General features: G+C 38.6%; 1 protein-coding gene and 1 long non-coding RNA gene across 3 annotated transcripts; both read right to left on the bottom strand.

The window, feature by feature from the left end:
• Positions 1–3,867: 3,867 nt before the first annotated feature.
• Positions 3,868–4,901, bottom strand: LOC740101 (olfactory receptor 2J2). The gene is given in 2 exon segments (XM_001141920.6): positions 3,868–4,889; positions 4,891–4,901. Coding segments are annotated over 2 exon segments (939 nt in total). The 3' UTR covers positions 3,868–3,961.
• A 2,824-nt stretch (positions 4,902–7,725) lies between these two features.
• LOC134810284 (uncharacterized) lies at positions 7,726–12,796 on the bottom strand. Of its 2 annotated transcripts, none has more exons than XR_010157952.1 (4): positions 12,497–12,796; positions 9,332–9,467; positions 8,161–8,214; positions 7,726–8,053 (listed from the first exon to the last, which is right to left on the bottom strand). It is a non-coding gene; the product is annotated as an uncharacterized LOC134810284 (long non-coding RNA). The 2 variants fall into 2 exon arrangements; XR_010157951.1 differs by having other exon boundaries at positions 9,323–9,467; positions 12,497–12,719.
• Positions 12,797–18,385: the final 5,589 nt, after the last annotated feature.

Genomic DNA, 18,385 nt, shown 5'->3' with positions numbered 1-18,385 from the left:
AAAATCTCCTTAAGTTGATAAGCAACTTCAGCAAAGGCTCAGGATACAAAATCAATGTGCGAAAATCACAAGCATTCTTATACACCAATAACAGGCAAACAGAGAGCCAAATAATGAGTGAACTCCCATTCACAATTGCTTCAAAGAGAATCAAATACCTAGGAATCCAACTTACAAGGGATGTGAAGGACCTCTTCAAGGAGAACTACAAACCACTGCTCAATGAAATAAAAGAGGATACAAACAAATGGAAGAACATTCCATGCTCATGGGTAGGAAGAATCAATATCGCGAAAATGGCCATACTGCCCAAGGTAATTTATAGATTCAATGTCATCCCCATCAAGCTACCAATGACTTTCTTCACAGAATTGGAAAAAACTGCTTTAAAGTTCATATGGAACCAAAAAAGAGCCCGCATTGCCAAACCAATCCTAACCCAAAAGAACATAGCTGGAGGCATCACGCTACCTGACTTCAAACTATACTACAAGGCTACAGTAACCAAAACAGCATGGTACTGGTACCAAAACAGAGATATAGACCAATGGAACAGAATACAGCCCTCAGAAATAATACCACACATCTACAAGTATCTGATCTTTGACAAACCTGAAAAAAACAAGAAATGGGGAAAGGATTCCCTGTTTAACAAATGCTGCTGGGAAAACTGGCTAGCCATATGTAGAAAGCTGAAACTGGATCCCTTCCTTACACCTTATACAAAAATTAATTCAAGATGGATTAAAGACTTCAATGTTAAACCTAAAACCAGAAAAACCCTAGAACAAAACCTAGGCAATACCATTCAGGACATAGGCATGGGCAAGGACTTCATGTCTAAAACACCAAAAGCAATGGCATCAAAAGCCAAAATGGACAAATGGGATCTAATTAAACTAAAGAGCTTCTGCACAGCAAAAGAAACTACCATCAGAGTGAATAGGCAACCTACAGAATGGGAGAAAATTTTTGCAAGCTACTCATCTGACAAAGGGCTATTATCCAGAATCTACAATGAACTCAAACAAATTTACAAGAAAAGAACAAACAGCCCCATCAAAAAGTGGACAAAGGACATGAACAGACACTTCTCAAAAGAAGACATTTATGCAGCCAAAAAACACATGAAAAAATGCTCACCATCACTGGCCATCAGAGAAATGCAAATCAAAACCACAATGAGATACCACCTCACACCAGTTAGAATGGCCATCATTAAAAAGTCAGGAAACAACAGGTGCTGGACAGGATGTGGAGAAATAGGAACACTTTTACACTGTTGGTGGGACTGTAAAATAGTTCAACCATTGTGGAAGTCAGTGTGGTGATTCCTCAGGGATCTAGAACTAGAAATACCATTTGACCCAGCCATCCCATTACTGGGTATATACCCAAAGGATTATAAATCATGCTGCTAGAAAGACACATGCACACGTATGTTTATTATGGCACTATTCACAACAGCAAAGACTTGGAACCAACCCAAATGTCCAACAATGATAGAGTGGATTAAGAAAATGTGGCACATATACACCATGGAATAATATGCAGCCATAAAAAATGATGAGTTCATGTCCTTGTATGGACACGATGAGTTCATATCCATGTAGGGACATGGATGAAGCTGGAAACCATCGTTCTCAGCAAACTATCCCAAGGACAAAAAACAAAACACCGCATGTTCTCACTCATAAGTGGGAATTGAGCAATGAGAACATTTGGACACAGGAAGGGGAACATCACACACCGGGGCCTGTTGTGTGGTGGGGGGAGGGATAGCATTAGGAGATATACCTAATGTAAATGACGAGTTAATGGGTGCAGCACAGCAACATGGCACATGTATACATATGTAATAAACCTGCAGGTTGTGCACATGTACCGTAGAACTTAAAGTATAATAATTATTATTATAATAAAAGAACATTATAGCATTAAGAAAAGGAAGAAACCACAATGTTAATGAACAATAGATAGTATTAACCACACACACATTTTTAGACTTTTAACATCACAAATTGTAACAAACCAAAATAAGAGGCAATGAACTAAGAAAATACATATGAATTTGTATAACCTTGGAACACAAAAGTTTATACAACTTAATGTGAAACTGAAACTCCAATACAGTTATGTACATAGAATGCAGACAAATAATTAACACAAAATAAAAAATTTAAAAGGAATAAAAATGACCTAATAATTAAAAAAAAAAGTACTTGGTGTAAAGGTACGTGGCATCTCCAACTTACTCTCAGCTAGTGCAGAAAAAGAGATAGATGATAGATAGATAGATAGATAGATAGATAGATAGATAGATAGATAGAATAGATGATAGAGATATAGATAGATAGATAGATAGATAGATAGATAGATAGATAGATGATATAACAAAGCTTTGGGGGAAAATGTAAACTAATGCTTAATCTGGTTATAGGGTAAATGTCAGTCTTTGTACTACTTTTTTGCAATTCTTCTCTAAGTTTGAAATTTTACCATAATAAAAAGTCACAAAAAATAGAAAACAATTTTTTAATTTTATATTTTATTCATATATTTGCCTTATAGAAAAATAACTATCGAGTTCTTCCCATTCATTTTATGGTGACTTCTAGGTAAATGGTAATTGAAAGAAATTTCTAACCTAGCTAAGGAAGATAATTTCCATAAAACACAAAATCTTTCTTTGTTAATGAATAAGGAACTTTTCTTTTCAGCATTTTCAGGTTATTTTCAAAAATGTGATTATAGAAAACATAACAATTGCAATCCCAATAATTTTACATACGGATGAAATAATATGTTGAAAATATTGAATTTAGTAGTGATTTCAAAATGTTCATGTAAAGTGAAAAAAAAGTTTAGCTTCAATGGGACTACAGGCATGTGCCACCATGCCTGGCTAATTTTTTTGTATTTTTAGTAGAGATGGGGTTTCACCTTGTTAGCCAGGATGGTCTTGGTCTCCTGACCTCATGATCCACCTGACTCGGCCTTCCAAAGTGCTGGGATTACAGGTGTGAGCCACCGTGCTCGGCCTTGTTTTTGATTTTTAAAAAGTGAAAGATTTATACAATCTGAAGAGTAATCAGAGTTTATTGTTTCTGACTTTTAAAAGCTGTCTTAATGTATTAGCATTACCCCCAGTGACAAATTAAGCCATGTACAGATACTTCATCTTTTATGTTGCCATTTTTCCTGACAGAGAGTGTGTTCTGTTCAGACAGAGTATGTTATATTTATACACATTACCAAGAATTTCACAAACTGGAAGAGAGTACACATTCAATAAGATTTAGCTAATAAAGAATAAGTTAATGAATAAATGGACAGATGAACGAAAGAGCCATTTTAAAGAGATATTAGTTTACTGTTCAATGTGACAAGTATGTAGACCTACAGGATAAATTAGATAATTTAGTGTCTTTAAAAAGTGTCTTTCAACCAAATACTTATGATATATCCTTTACCATATCTTAAACAATGTTATTCATTATGTTTACCATTTTTCTTTGCTGTGACTATTTTTAGCTTCATTTAAGGTTTATTCAATAACCAAAAACTTTTTTAGCCTAAGTCTTTGCAATATTGCCCTTCTCTTTCTGTATATATCGTCAGTTCATAATTTAGCACATTGTTAGAAATATTCCCAACATTTTTGAAATAATCTCCTCATAACTATTCGCATGCACATTTATTTACGTTGAAACCACAGTCCACAATTTTCACAGAAATAAAATATACAATTGTAAAAGACCAAAGTGGCACTAATCAGAAACTTTATCTCAACATAATATTTCAGAACTAAATAATAAAAAGAGCAACAAATGTGAGACTGAACTATTCTGTTTTGTGAGCTGTTAGAACAAAAATAAATCACAAAGAAGCAGGGAAACCACCTTTCAAGATGGCTAAGACCCTAGGAAAAACAATGACAACAGACAACATGATTTCCCTGTCACATCCCCCACTCCCACCCCAATAGTCTCTTCGCTGCCCCTTTTACATCCTTGTTTCTGAGAGTGTAGATTAGAGGATTAAGACTCGGTGTGACAACAGTATAAAAGAGGGCAATGAACTTGCCCTGATCAGAATTTTCTGATGGTGGCTGGAGATACATGCACATGACTGGAATGAAAAAGAGAGATACAACCATAAGATGGGCTCCACATGTCCTAAACACTTTCTGAAGCCCAGTGGTTGATTGCATGCTCAGTACAGCCCGGGCAATGGCACCATAGGAAGTGAGAATGAGAATGAGAGGTATGAGAACAAAAATGGAGCTCATGACCATGAGGGTCAGCTCATTTGCATGGGTGTCAACACATGATAAACGCAGAAGTGCTGGAACTTCACAGAAGAAGTGATCCACTAGGCGATGTCCACAAAGGGGTACCCAGAAAGTAAAGGAGGAATGAAGTGCTGAGATGGTAAAACCAATTACCCAAGAAGCCGCAGCCAACAAGTGGCAGAAACGAGGGTGCATGAGGACAGTGTAATGCAAAGGTCTACACACAGCTGCATAACGATCATAGGACATCACCACCAGTAGGACACACTCTGCGATTCCCAGTGCAAGAACAAAGTAAAGTTGAACCATGCAACCAGCATACGAGATGGTCTTTTCCGGGCCCCGGAGATTCACCAGCAACTGAGGGATAGAGCTGGTGGTGTAGCAGAGATCCAGAAATGAGAGGTTTGAAAGGAAGAAGTACATTGTTGTGTGGAGATGGGAGTCCACGTATGACAGGATGATGATGAACAGGTTTCCTGTCAGTGTCATCAGGTAGAAGATCAAGATAACCACAAAGAGAACTACTTCCAGCTGAGGCCAATTAGAAAATCCAAGTAGAATAAAGAAGTCTTCCGAACTTGCATTTTTTTTAATCATCATTCATCTTTTTCTTATACCTAAAGAAAGAACCACATAAACTCAAAGTCTGTCCATGCATTGTCAACTGCTCACTTGCAAACAGATTGAAGACAAAAGCATCCCACTTCCAGAGAGTGTGCACCATAATGGTAGTAGAATTTTTATACAGTTCCCTTTATATGCTTCATTGAGATATTTATCCAGCTACAGATACAAGCAATAGCTTCTCAAGTTACTGAGTTCTTTATATACATCCCTGAATTAACATTTGGATTAATGAAGACTAAGATAGTCCATAATCAGGAACACAATATTTATGAAAAATGATTTTTTACTTTAAAAAGTTAAATTATTTTTATATTTTCAGGCTATTTCCAATTTTGCAATTACAGAGAAAGGAATAACAGCAGTCTTACTGATCTTACTTATAGATAGGAATTTCCCATATTAAAAAGCAATTAGATAGTCACTTTAAAATATTAACTGAAAAGAAATAATTGAATATGATTATAGAAAGAATCAAATGCTATTTATGCTAGCAGTTTATTTCTAGACAAATAAAATAATGCACAAATGAAAGTTTAAAGAGAATATGCACGCACACACCAACTTATACAAATTCACAATGTACACAAAGCTGATTAATACAGCAAAATAGAGTGATCGGTGATAGAATGCTTCCAAAGGTAAATGAGACTATATTACTGGAAGACATAAAGATTACAGAGTCTAACAAAAACATAGGTTGGTAAGAGAGAAATGGAGAGTGTTTGGATGCACAACAGTGAAGAGAGGTCTGAATGTGGTATGCGAAGTTGAAAGAATGTATAACAAGTTTGTTAGACAAGGACAAGAAGACTTAAACATGGTTTCTACAAAACTGTATATGCTTTAGGCCAATAACTGAACTATACTTTAAATTCTGAGTCACAATTTATAATTTGTATTTTCTAGGTTTTCCACAATTTTTAATGGAGCTTCTGAACAGACATTAACTAATATTAGTAGAAAGATACGTGAACATTGTATAAAATCCAGAAAATTCACCTTGTAGTTATTTTTTTAAAATAAAGAAGAAATTCAAATATGCTTTGATAGCTTGATTTTCAGTTGCTTATTTTCTCTTGCACATTACCAATCTTGCATGAGAAAGATAAACACTCTTTTATGATATAGTTTTTGCAATAAAATACAGGAACCCAGCATTTCAATATTCCTAAATAGTTTTGCCATCCCCCTTCTGCTCCCCTCCTGCCACAGCCAACTCTTCCTCTTATACTCTCTGATAAATTTGGCAAAAGAGGCCGGGCATGGTGGCTCATGCCTGTAATCTCAGCACTTTGGGAGGCCGAGGCAGGTGGAACACCTGAGGTCAGGAGTTCGAGACCAGCCTGACCAACGTGGTGAAACACCGTCTCTACTAAAAAATACAAAAATTAGCCAGGCAGGCATGGTGGTGGGCACCTGTAATACCAGCTACTCTGGAGGCTGAGGCAGGAGAATCGCTTGAACCCAGGAGGCGGAGGTTGCAGTGATCTGAGATCATGCCATTGCCCTCCAGCCTGGGTGACAGAGCAAGGCTCTGTCTCAAAAAACTAATATCTACACCCGACTTACCTTCAGTGTTTTGAAAAACTTTTAATAACTCAAATATTGTAATCTTGACTCTTGAAAAAGATGTAAGGAGTTGCCTAACTGGTTGAGTTACAGCTGGAGAGCTAGGAACATTGAACTTGGGCCAAATCTGTGCAAATGCTCCAGACTGGTACAAAGATACTGTACATTTTTCCATATTGTTGGTAATGGAATGAGCATTAACCTTTTGAGAAATCATGGGAAAATTCCAAGGATTTTTTTTAAATCTCCCTAAGATGAAAGGTAATATGCCATAAGATACTTGAACTCAAATGCTGTGGATACTTTTGCTGATGCCGACCTAATTTTCTTTCCTAATGCAGCTGCCTGAGTTCCTTATGACAGTAATTAAAAGGTGGAATCTGATAACTATCTGTTATATGACCCATCTTTCAGCATTCCTCCGGAGTTGATAAAAGGGATAGGAAATAAGGGACAAAAAAACCCCCAGAACTCATGTAGAGAAAAGTCTCAGCTTCAATTTTCTTCTTGGTGGAAAAGAGGGAAATGAAGACCCTATCAAATGTAGCTTTTATGAGTTGTAGAATAAAATATCTTCTCTCTTTTTTTAAATCAAATACTATAGGGAAAATGGATGGCTGAGTGTCTCTTCCTTCCCCAATTATTATTAAGAGACATTATGCCAATTTGTGTCACATCCATTCCTTTATACTATATCTGGTTTGTTTTCTTAATTTTTCATTGACTAGTAATAATTGTATATATTTATGGAGTACACTGTAATGTTTTGATGTATATATACATTATAGAATGATTATATTAAGCTAGTTAACATATCCATCACCCCACAACCATCATATTTTTGTAGTAAGAACATTTAAAATCTACACTTTCTGCAATTTTGAAATATGGAAGCTGTCTACCCCTTAAGAAGTGCACCAACTTCTTTCAGTACTGACCTTCCTGTGTTTGTCCCTGTTCCCTGTCACTCTCTACCTGGCCTACGACCTCATCAGGTATAAACTGATGAAGTGGCTCTCTGGTTGCCATACAACCTAAAAACATCAACCTAATTGCCTTCTTATAACATTTTTGCCAATGTTTTAAATCTAACTATGAAGAACAGAGTCTGGAAATAACTGTGATTGTCATTGCTACAGAAAAGAGAGCCTGAGTTTGTCCAAAAGATCTGCTTTTTAGCAGAATGTGGGAATACTTTAGGGCATTCAAGGTATCACGGGATGGACCCTTTATCCCAGAGCAAACGTAATCTTTATGGAAACAAAAAGAATAATGGGATACTCTTTCATTGACTGCAGCCTTTGGGAGTATAAATCCCAAAGCTGCAATTAATGCCCTTCAAGGAGTTGTCCTGGTATGATGTTCTCAGTACAAAACTCTTCACAGAAATATCTTCAGCATGATGTTATACTCTTACTGAGATGACAGTGAATTTATCACCAACAAACATGGGAAAAGATGCTGTGAGTAACATTTACAACGAAAGGAAGAGGTTTTACTGAGCCGTCCGATTTTTTTTTTCAGTTTCCCGTGGGGCTAAGGCTCAAATGTACAAGACAACTGGAAAAAAAGGAGAGATTTGAGAGTCATTCAACAGAAAAACCAGAATACATAAAGACTAAACTGCATATCTGTTCCTTATTAATGAGGGGCTCTTTGAGACTGACCTATATTATTTATGCCTTCCCAGTTGTCTTTTAAATTCAATTCCAAGATTTTTCCTGCAAAATGTTAAAAAAATCTTAAATATTACTCCAATCTTTTATTATTTTAATTGACAAATAATAATTTTATATATTGATTAGGTACAATGTGATCTTTTGATATATGTATATGTGCAATATGGAATGATTAAGTCCAGCTAACACAGTCATCACCTCACATACTTATTTTTCTTATAGTGAGAACATTTAAGTCTACTTGTTTAAAATCCCCCCTTTCTCCATCCCCTGCCCCCCAGGTAGCTGTCATTCTACTCTCCACTTGTATGAGTATCTTTTTTAGATTCCACATATGAGTGAGATCATGTGGTATTGTCCTTCTGTGTCTGGCTTCTTTCACTTCGCATAATGTCCTGCAGGTTCATGAATGTTGTTGTAAAGACAGAATTTCCCTTTTTTCTTTAAGGCTGAATAGTATTCCATTTTATATAGATAATGTGGTTCATATATATCACATTATATCCCTTTTATATATTTATCTGTTTATCCATTGATGGACATTTAGGTTCCTTCCATACCTCAGCTATTGTGAAAAATGCTACAATGAACATGGTAGTGCAGATATCTGTAGTGAATTCTTATGAATTTATGTTACCTCAGCATTCATTTTCAATATATAATTGAACTTCCTCATACCAGAAGCAGGACTTAGTCACCCTTATCACAATTTTGAGTTCTCCTCTCCCAGTTTCTCAAGGTGGTCAATCCAGATATTTGGCCTCTTGGTTACCACCTCCGTGTGGGACACCTAGATACAACCTACTTGACTTATCCCACTGATCCCCACGCCCCACATGGACTGCAGATTTGCAGCAGTGAACACCTCTCAATACAACTTAACTCCCAAGAAATCATGCCTGCTTGCTCTAAACCCAGCAATCAGTTACTCCCTGCTTGGATAATGCTGTGTACTCCAATAAGGGCTTTGGCTTTCTGGTCTGTCACTCACTCTCTCTCGCTACCCACCCACTGGTTGCACATGCATGTCTCTAAGGGATGCCCTTTCTCCCATTAGGCCTGTGAGGCAAGTTGCCCTCTTCTCTCTGGAATCTTTAAGTAATAAAACTACTTATACTATTTTTTTTTATGTGTCTTCTTGGCGTCTCACCTGACACACCTGAAATTAATTTTTTTTTCTGGACAAGGCTCCCTTAGAGAGTGGCAATCTTGGTAGGAATGAACTGGACACAGTAGTCAGACAAAAGCCACAATGGTGTCTGCCAGTGAAAACAAGTTTCCAGTGAGAGGGACACCTGGTCATAAATAGGACAATTAGGCATTAGCTCTCCATCAGGATAAGGAAGTATTCCATGAAAAGAACACGGAAAACATCCACAACCACAACCACCTCCACTGGAGCCCATCAGAGCCAGGCTAGAGTTTCTAGCCACTCTTCAAAGAGAGACGTTAAAACCAAATTAGAGGAAAATCTACCCATTTTTTTTTTTTTTTGAGATGGAGTCTTGCTCTGTAGCCCAGGCTGGAGTGCAGTGGCATAATCTCAGCTCACTGCAAACTTGGCCTCCCAGGTTCAAGCAATTCTCCTGTCTCAGCCACCTGAATAGCTGGGACTACAGGTGCAAACCACACCCGGCTAATTTTTTTGTATTTTTAGTAGAGATGGGGTTTCACCATATTGGTCAGGCTGGTCTCTAACATATTTTTAAAATACAAATTTCAATCTCTTTGGCTATGAATCCAGAAATATAATTGCTAGATCCTATGGTAATTCTGTCTTTAGTTTTTTGAGGAATCTCCATGCTGATTTCAATAATGCCTGTATTAATTTACATTCCTGCCATTAGTATATAAGGATTCCCCACATCCTTGTCAGTACTTATTACCTTTTAGTTTATTGATAATAGTCATTCTAACAGGTATGAGGTGATATCTCTTTGTTTGGTTTTCATTTGCATTTCCCTGATGATTAGTGATGTAGACACTTTTTTATATATCTATTGGTCTTTTGAAAGATGTCCATTCAAGTCCATTGCTCAGTTTTAAATGGCATTATTTGTTTTCTTGCTAACAAATTTAAGTTGTTTGCATTTCTTACATATTTTGGATATTAGCCATGTATGGTTTGTAAATATTTTCTCCCAGTCCATGGGTTGTCTCTTCAATCTGTTATTTACTTTGTTGTAGAGAAGCTTTTGGTTTCAGGTAATCCCATTTGTCTACTTCTGCTTTGGTTTCCTGAGCTTTTGAGATCATCACCAAGAAAGTATTGCCAAGATTAATTTCAGGGACATTTTTCCCTATGCTTTCTTCTAGTAGTTTTACATTTTCAGGTCTCGCATTTAAATCTTTAAACCATTTTTAGTGGGCTTTTTACACATGGTGTGAGATAAGGGTTCAATTTCATTCTTCTGTATGTGGGTATTTGATTTCCCCTGCATCATTTATTAAAGAAACTGTCCTTTCCCCATAGTGTGTTTATTCTTGGCATCTTTGGCAAAAATCAATTAATCACAAATGCATGAGTTTATGTCTGGGCTCTCTATCACATTACATTGGTCCATGTGTCTGTTGTTATGCCAGTACCTTTCTGTTTTGAATACTATAACTTTGTAATATATTTTTAATCAGGTAGTGTGATGCCTCCAGCTCTGGTCTTTTTGCTCAAAAGTGCTTTAAGATTTTTGTCATTCCATATGAATTTTTGAATTGCTTTTTCTATTTCTGTGAAACAAAAAGGTCATTAGAACTTTTATAGGAATTGCATTGAATCTGTATACCACTTTCAGCAGCACAGACATTTTAATAATATTAATTCCTCCAATCCATGAACCATCAGGTTCTGGGCTTTTCTTTGGTAGGAGACTTTTATCACTGATTCAACCCCCTTACTCATTAGTCTGTTCAGATTTTCTATTTTTTCATGATTCATTGTTGTTATGTTTCTGGAAATCTAACCGTTTCTTCTAGGTCATCCTATTTGTTGGTGTAAAATTGTTCGTAGTATTCTTTTATGATCTTTTGTACTTCTGTAGTTTCAATTTTAATGTCTCCTCTTTCATTTCTTATTTTATTAGAGTCTTCTTTTTTTTCTTAGTTGGTCTGCTAAAGTTTTGTCAATTGTTTTTATCTTTTCAAAAACTGAACTGTTAGTTTTGCAAATGTGTTCTTTTGTTTTCTAGTCTCTTACTTATTTCTGCTCTGATCTTTGTTATTTCCTTCCTTCTGCTAACTTTGGATTAGTTTGCTCTTCTCTTTTTCTAGTTTCTTGAAATGTAACATTAGGTTGTTTGAGATCTTTCTTCTTTTTTAATATCGGCATTTATTACTATAAACTTTCCTCCTGCTAAGAACTTCTTTTGTTACATCCCATAAGTTGTGGTACGTTGCATTTTCATTTTCATCTGTCTTAAGATATTTTTTAACTTCCCTTTGATTTCTTCATTAACCCATAACTTCATTATTCAAGAGCATGTTGGTTAATTTCCACATTTGTAATATTTTCAAATTTTCTCCTATTATTTATTTCTATTCATTTCTACTTTCATAATTTTGTGCTCAGAAAAGATACTTGATATGATTTCAATCTTCTTAAAATTGTTGAGTCTTATTTTGTTACCTAATATTTGATCCTGGATAATGTCTCATTTGCACTTGAGAAGAATGAATATTCTCTTGCTGTTGGATGAAATGTTCTATAACGTCTTTAGGTCCATTTGGTCCAAAGTGTATGTCAAGTCTAGTGTTTCCTTATTGATTTCTGTCTAGATGAAAAAATTGTTCATCATTACTAATCATCAGAGAAATGCAAATCAAAACCGCAATGAGATATCATCTAACACCAGTCAGAATGGCTGCTATTTAAAAGTCAAACAACAACAGATATTGCGGAGGCTGCAGAGAAACGCGAACGCTTATACACTGTTGGTGAGAATGAACATTAGTTCAGCCACTGTGGAAAGCAGTTTGGAGATTTTCCAAAAGAACTAAAAACAGAGCTACCATTGGACCTAGCAATACCATTCCTGCATATTTAGTCAAAGGAAAATATATCATTATACCAAAAGAACACACGCACTCATGTTCATGGCAGCACTGTTCACAACAGCAGAGACATAGGCCTGCCCATCAGTGGTGGATTGGATAGAGACAATGTGGAGTTCCGGCAGAGACCCGGGTGAGACGCGCTGACCATGGGCCTGCGGAGGGGCTGGGGGTTCAGGACCTCCGCAGCCTCTGCCCTGCAGGCTCCAAGTGCCCTCGCTGTGGCTCCCCTCGCGGGCCCAGGCCTGAAGAAGCCGCGAACCTCTCTTCCCTACCCCACCTCGGTGACTGATGGCAGCTCCTCTCTCAGCCCAGACCCCGCCGGCCTCCATGTCTCCCGGCCCAGCCCTGCGGGGCCTAAACTAAGCCCCTGCCGAGCTGCTAGGATGCAGCGCATTTGAGTGGCTGCGGGCGTGGGGGGCCGGGAAGCATGGCGACCGCCCCAACTCGCAGCGGAGGCCGTTAGGGTGTGGAGGGCGCGGGAAGGCGGGTCGCCTGCCACTGGGGCGCGGGCAGATCTGACCGCTCTGTCCCAACTGGTCGAGACCGACCTAGTCCTGACGACAGGAACAACGGCATTAACAACGGCCGGAAGGTGAGCGGTGTCCCAGACAACGACGGATAGCGGCCACCTGGCCACTGGTCTTCCTTCTCTACCAGACCTGGATGTGGGAAGAGACAAGTGGTGGAACAGGCCACATTTGGCGTATTGGAGATGCCCACTACCCTTTGGGAAGATTTAATTACCACCGTTTATAGAAGGCCCTGCGTGTGTAAAGTGAGAAAGCGGCTCTCAACTGCCCCCGCCCCAACTTTTAAATAGAAAACATTTGCCACATTTAGCCCTTCTAGATGGAAAGAGGTTGTGATGTATGATAGAGTTAGAAAATCACACATCTTATAAATTCTCATTTGTTCAAAAAGAAATGATAGAAAATAGATGTCTTCTGGAAATGGCTTTTCGCAATGGAATTGTTGGACCACTTCTGGAAGCCATACCAGGAGCGACAGACACAACCACATTTGTTCAGTGGGTTAGAGGGCATGAAGAAGAAGACCTGAGAAGGAAAAGAAGAAGGTTCTGTGCCAGACTAGCCATATTCAGAAGACATTCTCATATTCTTTCCATTGTTTTGTGTGCATTTTATTCCCTACTACTGTATAGATCATTGACAATGCTACACTTTTTTTGAAATGTCTAGTGTTTCTAGATGTTCTGAGGTGCCTGATATATGTTTAAACTAGAAGTAGTAAAATAACACATTTTGTAAGTATCTTTTTGTTAAAATTCGAATGAAACATTGTTTTAGGGGGAATGGCCAAACCACAAGTTGAGTAATATGCATTGTATTATGCGCCAGTTCAGGAGAGGAGGAGGAGGAGGCTGTGCAGAGAGCTCTGTGCCACCAGTGTGCTTACAGTGAGGCAAGATTAACCATTATATCTTATGTTTGTGCATTTTCTTTTACTTATCTATGTATAAAGTGTATATAGAGGAAAACAAGTCCTAATTTACATCTAGTCTTTCTAGATGTTATGGAGGTTGCCAGTGAATTACAAAAGTAGAGTTAGTAAACTAATATTTTTGTACATTTTGTTTTTAAATTCCTAGGGAAGATTGTCTTCTGAAAACTTGAGCATACTTGCCCACTGGGTTGATGGAGATGGAAAGATTTTTAGGCCAGAATGTTCACATTTGGAAGACTCCTTCAAATTATAACTATTGTTACATGTATGCAGTTTATTCAAGGCTGCAGTGTACATAGTGGACAGATTAACTTCTTACCTGAAACCGCTAGTCTATTTAGATGTTTAGAAGGGCCTGATGTATGTTAAATGTAGAGGTAGCAAAATTTCACTTTGTAAATGTCTTTTTGCTGAAATTCATAGGAAATACTGTGTTTTGAAAATTGAATTATTAAGCCATCTTTGTGAGTGGTATAGTACTGTCTATACTTGCTCAGTAGTTTAGAGGAGCTGGGACGGATGAAACTGCAAAGGTAACATGCTAGTGTGCTCATACTTGCACATTTTCAGGCACCATTTTTCTGTATGTTTTGTGCATTGTGTTTTGCTCTGTATATAGCACATATAATGAACAAATGAGTCCTAATTTTGCAACATCTAGTCTCTAGATGTTAAAGAGGCTGGCAGTGTATGACAAAGTACTTAGTAAAATTAGCACTTTTTGTAAGCTTTGTGTTGAAATTCATAGGAAACCTTGTCTTCTGTAAATAACTTTTGGATCTAAATTTGTTCAACCATTTCTAAAGTATGACACATGCCTATACTTGTCTACTGAAATAAAGGCAGAGAGAAGAAAGGAAGGACTACTTCAAGGCCAAAATGGTCATGTTTAGAAGATACCTCAGATTATAACTGTTGTTATGTGTGTGCAATTTTATTTAACAGTGCTGTGTACATGGTGGACAAGTTATATGAAATATTTAATCTTTCTAGATATTTGGAAGTGCTTGGTGTATTTAAAAATAGAAGTAGTAGAATAACACTTTCTGTAAATATCTTTTAAAAGTAATGAGAAATACTTTTTGGAACTGGCATTGTTGAACCACCTCTGTGAACAGCGTCCTCTCTGTACATGTTCATTGGGTTGAGGGAGATTGGAAGGAAGATATTGTAAAAAGTGTTTTGCTCTTGCGATAGTTTACTGAGAATGATGATTTCCAATTTCATCCAAGCCAAACACCGCATATTCTCACTCATAGGTGGGAACTGAACAATGAGATCACATGGACACAGGAAGGGGAATATCACACTCTGGGGACTGTTGTGGGGTGGGGGGAAGGGGAAGGGATAGCGTTGGGAGATATACCTAATGCTAGATGCAAGTTAGTGGGTGCAGCGCACCAGCATGGCACATGTATACATATGTAACTAACCTGCACAATGTGCACATGTACCCTAAAACTTAAAAGTATAATAATAAAAAATAAAAAGTGTTTTGCTAATGTTTACTAGAAAATTTCAGCTTAATCCATTACCTATATGTTACATGCATTGCATTTAACTTTGCTATACTGTATATATTGTGTGTATACTGGATGAAGTAGTCTTAATTTTATAATATCTAGTCTAGTCTCTAGATATTAAAGAGGTTGCCAATTTATAACAATTTATGAGAGTTAGTTTACTAACTCTATTTTTGTACACTTTGTTGAAATTCATAGAAAGGCTGTCTTCTGAAAAGGACTTTTGGAAGTGAAATGATAACATCAGTTCTAAATGACACATATGCCTATATCCACTAGGTTGGTGGTAGAGAGGAGTTAGAAGGAATGAAAGATTTTAGACCAGAATGTTCCTATTTAGAAGACACTTTCAGATATAACCATTGTTACCTGTGTATATAGTGGACAAATTTAAGTCCTTATTTGAAACATCTAGTCTTTCTAGAAGTGCACAAAGTATGTTAAAAGTAGAGGGAGTAAATAACACTTTGTAGATATCCTTTTGATTCATATGAAATATTGTCTTTGGGAAATGGATCAAACCACTTATCTGAGCAGTACACATTACTATATGTGTGTTGGCTCAGGGAGGAAAGAGGAGCAGAAAGGGCAAAGGGTAATTGAAACACCAGTGTGTTTATGGTGAGGCACACTTTACCATTGTCCCTTATGTCTGCATTTTCTTTTACTGTGCTGTGTATATAGTGCATATAAGTGGACAAATTAGTCCTAATTTTCAACATCTAGTCTTTGTAGATATTAAGATGTTTCTAGTGTATGACAAAAGTAGAGTTAGTAAACTACTGTACTGAGTACACTTTTTGGTAAAATTCATAGGGAAGACTGTTCTTAAAAACACAAAAGGATGAAGCCGAAGATGGCCAAATAGGAGCAGTTCTGGTTTGCAGCTCCCAGCAAGACCAATCCAGATGGCAGGTGATTTCTGCATTTCCAACTGAGGTACCCCGTTCCTCTCATTAGGACTGGTTAGGCAGCAGGTCAAACCCATGGAGGGCAAGCAGAAGAAGGGTGGGGAGTTGCTTACCCAGGAAGTTCAAGAGGCCAGGGGACCTCTTTCCCCGAGCCAGGGAAGCCATGAGGGACAGTGCTGCCTAGCCTGTTACTACACTTTTCCCATGGTTTTTGCAATCTGTAGATCAGGAGATTCCCTTGTGTGCCTACACCACCAGGGCCCTAGGTTTCAAGCACAAAACTGGGTGGCCATTTGGGCAGACACAGAGCTAGATGAAGGAGCATTTTTCCTACCCTAGTGATGCCTGGAACCCCAGCGAGACAGAACCATTTACTCCCCTGGAAAGGAGGCTGAAGCCAGGGAGCCAAGTGGTCTCGCTCAGCAGGTCCCACTCCCACGGAACCTAGCAAGCTAAGAACCACTGGCTTGAAATTCTCACTGCCAGCACAGCAGTCTGAAGTCAACCTAGGACAATTGAGCTTCATGGGATGAGGGACGTCTGCCATTACTAAGGCTTTAGTAGGCCATTTTCCCTGACAGTTCCAAGGAGTCTTGGAGGTATGGACTGGCGAATTCATCACAGTGCAGCAAAGCAGCTGTGGCCAGACTGCTTCTCTAGATTCCCCCTCACTGGGCAGGGCATCTCTGAAAGAAAGGTAACAGCCCCAGTCAGAGGCTTACAGACAAAACCCCCATCTCCCTGGGACAGAGCACCTGGGGAAGAGGTGGCTGTGGGCACAGCACAAGCAGATTTAATCGTTCCTGCCTGCCTGCTCTGAAGACAGCAGCTGATCCTGACAAGAGGGATTCTCCCAGCACAGCACACCAGTTCTCTCAAGGGACACACTCCCTCCTCAAGTGGGTCCCTAACCCCCATGCCTCCTGACTGAGAGACAACTCCCAACAGGGGTTGACAGAACCTCACACAGGAGAGCTCCAGCTGTCATCAGGCCAGTGCCCTTCTGGGACGAAGCTTCCAGAGGAAGGAGCAGGAAGAAATCTTTGCTGTTCTACAGCCTCTGCTGGTGATACCCAGGCAAACAGGGTCTGGAGTACACTTCCAGCAAACTGCAGCAGACCCGCAGAAGAGGGGCCTGACTGTTATAAGGAAAACTAACAAACAGAAACAACGTCAACATCAACATAAAGGACCGTCACACAAAAACCCCATCCAAAGTCATCAGCCTCAAAGATCAAAGGTAGATAAATCCACAAAGATGAGGAAAAACTAGCATAAAAACGCTGAAAATTCCAAAAACCAGAATGCCTCTTCTACTCAAAATGATCGCAACTCCTCTCCAGCAAGGGCACAAAACTGGAGAAGGAGATTGATGAATGACAGAAGTAGGCTTCACAAGGTGTGTAATAACAAACTCCTCTGAGCTAAAGGAGCATGTTCTAACCCAATGCAAGGAAGCTAAGAACCTTGATAAAAGGTTACAGAAACTGCTAACTAGACTAGCCAGTTTAGAGGAGAACATAAATGACCTGAGGAGCTGAAAAACACAGCACGAGAACTTTGTAAGATATACACAAGGATCAATAGCCAAATCGATCAAGCAGAAGAAAGGATATCAGAGACTGAAGACCAACTTACTGAAATAAGGTGTGAAGACAAGATTAGAGAAAAAAGAATGAAAAGGAACAAACAAAGCCTCCAGGAAATATGGGACTATGTGAAAAGACCAAACTTATGTTTGATTGGTTTACCTGAAAGTGACGAGAAGAATGGAACCAAGCTGGAAAACAGCTTCAGGATATTATCCAGGAGAACTTCCCCAAGGTAGCAATACAGGCCAACATTCAAATTCAGGAAATACGAGAACACCACTAAGATACTGCTCGAGAAAAGCAACCCCAAGAAACGTAATTGTCAGATTCTCCAAGCTTGAAATGAAGGAAAAAAAGTTAAGGGCAGCCAGAGAGAAGGGTCAGGTTACCTATAAAGGGAAGCCCATCAGACTAACAGCATATCTCTCTGCAGAAACCCTACAAGCCAGAAGAGAGTGGGGGCCAATATTCAACATTCTTAAAGAGAAGAATTTTCAACCAAGAATTTCATCTCCAATACGCCAAATGTGGCCTGTTGTTCCACCACTTGTCTCTTCCCACATCCAGGTCTGGTAGAGAAGGAAGACCAGTGGCCAGGTGGCCGCTATCCGTCGTTGTCTGGGACACCGCTCACCTTCCGGCCGTTGTTAATGCCGTTGTTCCTGTCGTCAGGACT

The sequence above is a fragment of the Pan troglodytes genome, chromosome 5 (genome assembly GCF_028858775.2).
Source record: "Pan troglodytes isolate AG18354 chromosome 5, NHGRI_mPanTro3-v2.0_pri, whole genome shotgun sequence".
Lineage (NCBI taxonomy): Eukaryota > Metazoa > Chordata > Mammalia > Primates > Hominidae > Pan > Pan troglodytes.
This window is presented reverse-complemented; position numbering and strand designations above follow the sequence as displayed.